Raw genomic sequence first — 6,000 nt, 5'->3', positions numbered from 1 at the left:
AAAAGGGAGGGCAGGGTCTACAGTCTGGCCTTCAGAGCTCAAAGTCTGATAACAAGATGGCTAATCTATATGTTACAAACGATTCAGCCTGTTCCTGGGATCGGAGAATGGTCAGTGTTCCCGAGGCAAACTCCTGGAGGGTCCGGGCACAGCAACCAAATCAAAGCGTGTCCTGTCCTTGGTCTGTTCTCAATACATATACTTTTTTTCTGAGCAATGGACGAATCGAGGCATCTTATCTTTTAAAACTGTTTCATCCTTGTTTTCCAGGGTAAGAATAATTATCTATAGTTAGTAGGTGAATAATTATTAAACTGTGGCTCTATTCTTATTACATGCCCTTCCCCACTATCACTTTGACAAAAAACTTGATTGTATTTATTCCCTTCTGGTTTTATACCATAGGCATTCACATTTTATGGAGATATAACCACTTACCTATATTTTTGTATTTGGTATTACATTGGATATTAGCAAACTTCATTATCATTCTTGACAGCATTATATATATATTCAGGGATTTATAGTATTTTCTGTGTCCATCCCACGTGCACATTCTTTTTGTAGTGGTGGAAGTAGGAGACTTGGAGCCTAGACTTCCAGTCTCAAAGACAAACTGGAATATACCAGAAAAAAACACCATACACCAAAACCTTGAACTTTGGTGAATATAAATGGTCTGACTTGACCAAAGTTTTAAACTTGTATTTACATAATTTGAAATTAAGTATTTAAATACAAACATTTATAAGTATCACCTGAAAAGGTTTATAATGTAAAAGTCTAATTTAGGGGTGTTGAACTCAATCAGAGAAGGGGCCAAAATCTAAAATCCAGCCTAAATCGCGGGCCGAATGGTTTACTGAACAGTCATAAACTGACAATGTCATAAACTGACAGCGGAGTGCAGTGATGACAGCACGGTGCGGGCCACATTGCAAGGCCTGGCGGGCTGGATTTGGCCCGCGGGCCTTGTGTTTGACACATGTGGTCTAATTAGAAGTTTTGATTTAAAGTCTATAAATCCACCATGTTGTCAGGTACATTTAAAATTTTTCAACTACCAGCTATCCTTCTTACCTTTTTAATTAGCTGCCTTACACAGTAATTTTAGAAATAATAACTCTAGATTCATTTAGTACAATAGCTGAAATTTACATTTTATCACTAGATACAAAATATCAGATTTAAAACTGCTTTTCTTCCACTTTTCTAATGTACATGGCCTACAGGAGGAAATAGATGGTATAAAATAATTTTAAGTCTTACCTGGCTCTAATGAAAAAAAACAAAAAACACAAAAAACAGTTCAGTAGCTTTTAGCTCATTGACATTCAAAAATTATGCTTTACTTCCTTTTTTCAAATAGGATTGCTTTTCTTTTTTAATATATTTTATTGATTTTGTACAGAGAGGAAGGGAGAGAGATAGTAGAGAGTTAGAAACATCGATGAGAGAGAGTCATCGATCAGCTGCCTCTTGCACACCCCCTACTGGGGATATGCCTGCAACCAAGGTACATCCCCTTGACCGGAATGGAACCCGGGTCCCTTCAGTCCCCAAGCCGACGCTCTATCCATTGAGCCAAATTGGTTTTGGCTCTTTTCTTTTTTAAAAAAATATATTTTATTTCAGAGAGGAAGAGGGAGAAAGAGAAACATCAATGATGAGAATCATTAATTGGCTATCTCCTGCATGTCCCACATTGGGGATGTGCTCTGACCTGGAGTTGAACCATGATCTCTTAATTCACAGGTCGACTCTCAACCACTGAGCTATACTGGCCAGGCCCATAATTACTTTTTATACTTAGCTCTCATCTGCCATTTTCACTTTGTTCTACTCTGTCAAAAAGAATAAATCAGTTTCTGAAGTTGGCTTCCGTATTATTTCTAGTTAAGCTATAATCTCTAGGTTCTGTCTGCGAACTTTTGACAAATGTAGTTCATATTTCTATCAATGGCTATTGTTTCAAGGACAGTAATCAGGGTCCATGATACTATGTATATGATGGTGCCCCTAACTAGCTTGCCACCCTCATGCCATCCTTTCCATTTCACCTCTGGCCAATCTTAATTTCAAATGCATCATTCTTCTCCCAGGCTTCCACACACTATTCCCTTCAGCCAGTAATGTTTCACCTGGGCCACAGAGGTTTAGTCATTTTTTAAAGCTCAGTTGAAAAACTACTTCATGGGACTCTCCCTTGTCCTTTATACCCTCCCCTTCCAAGAGTACCTTTTACCTATTATAATACTCTACTAATCGTCTTCAGCCTTTATCCAAATAGTAGTACTTGTGTAATGAGGTATGTTGCCTCAGCTATACTGTGAAGTCTATGAGGACATGACCAATGTCTATCTTTAGCAGGCAAAAAAGTTTTGCAAGCTTTAAACAGGCAATAAATATTCACTGCATGAATACGGAATTAATCAAAGAAAACACTCAGCTAAACTTGGGTGTATGTTGTACAAAGAAGGAATTGTATAAGCTCCAAGACAATCTTGAGAAAGAAAAACCTCTCCCAAGGAAAGAATAAAATTTAGAAAACTATAGAACTATTAAGATGAACAGTAACTTTTCTTCACCCTTTATAGGAGGTAGAGAACATGGAAAAGGAAAACAAGCACAGCTGAGTGGTATATTTGTTGTTTTACTGTTAATTTGACACATCTGATCCAAAGCATTCACAATACTTGATATACTTTGAAAGAATCATATACTATAGCCTTAGACATAACCGTAGAACAAGCAGAACAATTAGAACTACATAAGGCCTTAAAAATATCCACAGTGTGTATTGTTTCAATATCATTCATTTACAAGTAGACTACATACCATTAATTTATTTTTTATTTTTCTTTCATTTTTTAAATTCAGGAATGATTCATTCAAGGAAAGGCAACTTAGTTTTTGTTTGTGAGTTTTATTTTTTACTACATTGGTTAATATAAAAGTTATGAATTAAATGTCTTCTGATATCCTACATCAGAAGTGAATCCATGAAATTCTTAGATAATAATCCAAACCAATAAATCCTATTGTTAAAAATAGCCAAAGTGAAAAGGGACCAAAGCCAGCCTGTGGTCTTGAAGAACATCCAATAGACTTTCAGGTTTTCTTATAATGAAGAATCTGCAAAATTTAAAACAACATTGCATACAAAAGTCATTCTTGAAGCTCTAAATGCCTTTTAAATAACTAAAATAAAAATTTTAAGTAGTTGCCTCACAGTACCAAACTTATAAATCAAAAACTAGTTAAAATTCAGTGCTATCATGATTTCTCATTTACAAGGTAACTAGTTGGTAAATTAACAGATGGCATAAAAATTAAGACTTAAATCATTATTATTTTTTTATTTTTTAGAGGAGAAAATGTATAATAACCAGGGAATACAGAAAATCCAATGTACTTTACAATAGCATAACTGTTTACACCTCTATTCTGGTACAACAGGGTTTAGGTAATCTCTAGTGAATTTGTGGTTTTTTTTTAGTACTTGAATTGTTTCAGATACACAGCTTTTCATTGAAAGAATATTACATTTGTATACCAGGATACGATTTGGTACATTGAGATGTTTTAAAAATATTTATAAATTTGTTTCTCATATGCAAAAGCATTTGGCAATACTTTTACAGCATTTGATTTCATAGAATTAAAATTTCATACAGTACTTATATCTTGATGTTAAAAAAAATTCACAGAAAAAAATATAAATTACACAGCCTGACTGCATGATACTTTTATTTCCAGTTATAGTTCTGGTAATTAAAACCTTCATTAAGTCTGTTAACAAATCATTACCTGTACATTTATGAAGGCAACTGACATGATTTGCAAACAAAACCTTCAGGTTTTATGTTCTTTACCAAAGAGTGCAGTTCAGCAAAAGAAAACCCGGTATGCAAATTTACAGAATATTTTACAAATTTACCAATTCCTGTGACACAAACTGTTTCAACCTTTCAAGGTACTGTCCATAAAGTTCCACATCATTGTGACCTGCCCCTTCAACCCACAGAGGCTCCACAGGTCTTTGGCAACGCTCAAACAATGCGAGGCCATGTGAAAAGTCAATGACTTCATCTTCAGTCCCATGAATTATTAATACTGGAGAGGTTATTTTAGAGATTTTGTCAATACTGTAGAGAAAAAGGAGGGAGGGAAGTCAATGAATTAATAATGAAAAGGAATGTAAAACAAACTTTCTTGTGCTATATCAGAGAGATAATTCAAAAACTAGAATCTATCCAGAAGAAATTTAAAATCTGATTCAAACCCTACAGCAGCTTTACATACAATACAATGTTAATGTCTTGCACAGAAAACCTAAGATTGCAAGGAAACTAAGGACCATTTCATTAAGTGTTAATTTCATACCTTTCTGCACTCATATATGGTAGGATTTTTGTTTTACGTTATTAACTCACAAACATAGAGCAAATATAATTAAATAAAAATTTTTGGAGTTGAATAGTAGATAGGAGAAAACAATTTTTAAGAGGATAGAAGGTAAAGTTAAGAACCAACCCAATTTATACCATGGAATACAGGAGAAAACTAGGAAATGACAGGGGGATGAAGGTGGGTAATTGAAATATTTACATTTGTTCAAAGAAATAATTTAGGTCCTTCTCTGTCAGCATCTTTCCCCTACTTTTTGCAGCAGGGTAACTGCACTCCACCCAAAACTGTGGGGTTTATAGACTAAGGGATTGCCAGACACAGTTTAGGGCAGAGGTATCAGAGGCCAAGCGAGCATATACATACTGACTGCTGTGAACCCTTTCTCCCTACTGGGCTTCCAGAACTGGCATCCAGGACTTCATCCACCAAGGGGGAGATTTAGAAAATCTTCTTTGGAGACTATACCCACTTTAAAAGGAAAAATATATAAATATTGGTATGGGGGTTCAGGTGGGGATCCCCAATTAATTGGCTTGACCACATCACTCTACAGTGAAACTCACAGTCAATAAGTCTTAATCACCCGATTCAGATCAGCACTTTAGTTCCTCTGCCTTACTATGAGCAGACAACCAAGAATTACCAAACATCAGAGGATTATACTAACATAAGACAGAGATCAAAATAATCAGAATTTAAAAGGCAATGCAAAGGAGACATAAATTACAGAGATTACACATTAAAAAAAAAAAAACCAACACAAAAAAAACCCTTAAAAAATCCAGAGAGAGAGAGGGAGAGGGAAGGAGACATGGGGGAATTGTAATCATAAAATGAGGATAGAATCATAAAAAGTAAAAACATTATCAATGAAATTATTCAAGGCAGCATTTGGTTAAGGAAAGAATGTTTGGGTATATTATTTGCTGTCAGATATTTAATCTTAAAGGTCCTTTTCTAACAGTTAACTATTAGTGCTGTCCTCTCTGTTGATGCAATAATGAAAGAGGGAGGTAGACAAGAGATATACGTTTTATGGCAACAGCATTACCTCAAATACCTTCCTATCATCACTATGATTCAGCTAAACAGAAGCAATGCAATGCACATACCTTCCAACCTACCAATATCTAAAACAAAAACAAACGGAAAATAAAAATCAAATTTCCCTCCAATAGTTTGTTCTGGTGATAAGATCACATGTACCATAAGCATCCCTTCAAAAGTGACTCCTGACTTGCTAATGATGAAAAAAAAAATTTATTTTTAAAGACCATTGATGTTCTTATAAAGAATCAAGTGATGCCCTAGCCCAGTGGTCGGCAAACTAAGGCTCGTGAGCCACATGCGGCTCTTTGGCCCTTTGAGTTTTCTAATGCCACTTCAAAATAGACTCACCCAGGCTGAAAACCGACTTCTGTGCATGGGCCACAAAGTTCCAATTGCACTGTACGTGCGTGCCCGCATGTGGTATTTTGTGGAAGAGCCACACTCAAGGGGCCAAAGAGCTGCATGTGGCTCGCGAGTTGTGGTTTGTCGACCACTGCCCTAGCCAGTTTGGCTCAGTGGAGAGAGTGTCGGCCTGCA

The 6,000-nt window shown here is 35.8% G+C and overlaps 1 protein-coding gene across 2 annotated transcripts in view; it reads right to left on the bottom strand.

Moving 5' to 3' along the window:
* Positions 1-2,633: 2,633 nt before the first annotated feature.
* ABHD17B (abhydrolase domain containing 17B, depalmitoylase) overlaps positions 2,634-6,000 on the bottom strand; it is a 41,090-nt gene continuing 37,723 nt past the window's right edge. Inside the window, exons 4-5 of one of the 2 annotated variants that reach the window (XM_084899552.1) lie at positions 4,777-4,881; positions 2,634-4,148 (exon numbers count right to left, since the gene is read on the bottom strand). In XM_084899552.1, coding sequence (XP_084755678.1) covers positions 4,800-4,881 — 82 coding nt within the window. In that variant the 3' untranslated portion in view covers positions 2,634-4,148; positions 4,777-4,799. The remainder of the gene's footprint in view (positions 4,149-4,776; positions 4,882-6,000) is intronic. The other variant, XM_084899551.1, reaches the window with a different exon arrangement.

This window comes from Pipistrellus hanaki (assembly GCF_964339955.1).
Source record: "Pipistrellus hanaki genome assembly, chromosome: 11".
NCBI classification, from domain to species: domain Eukaryota; kingdom Metazoa; phylum Chordata; class Mammalia; order Chiroptera; family Vespertilionidae; genus Pipistrellus; species Pipistrellus hanaki.
This window is presented reverse-complemented; position numbering and strand designations above follow the sequence as displayed.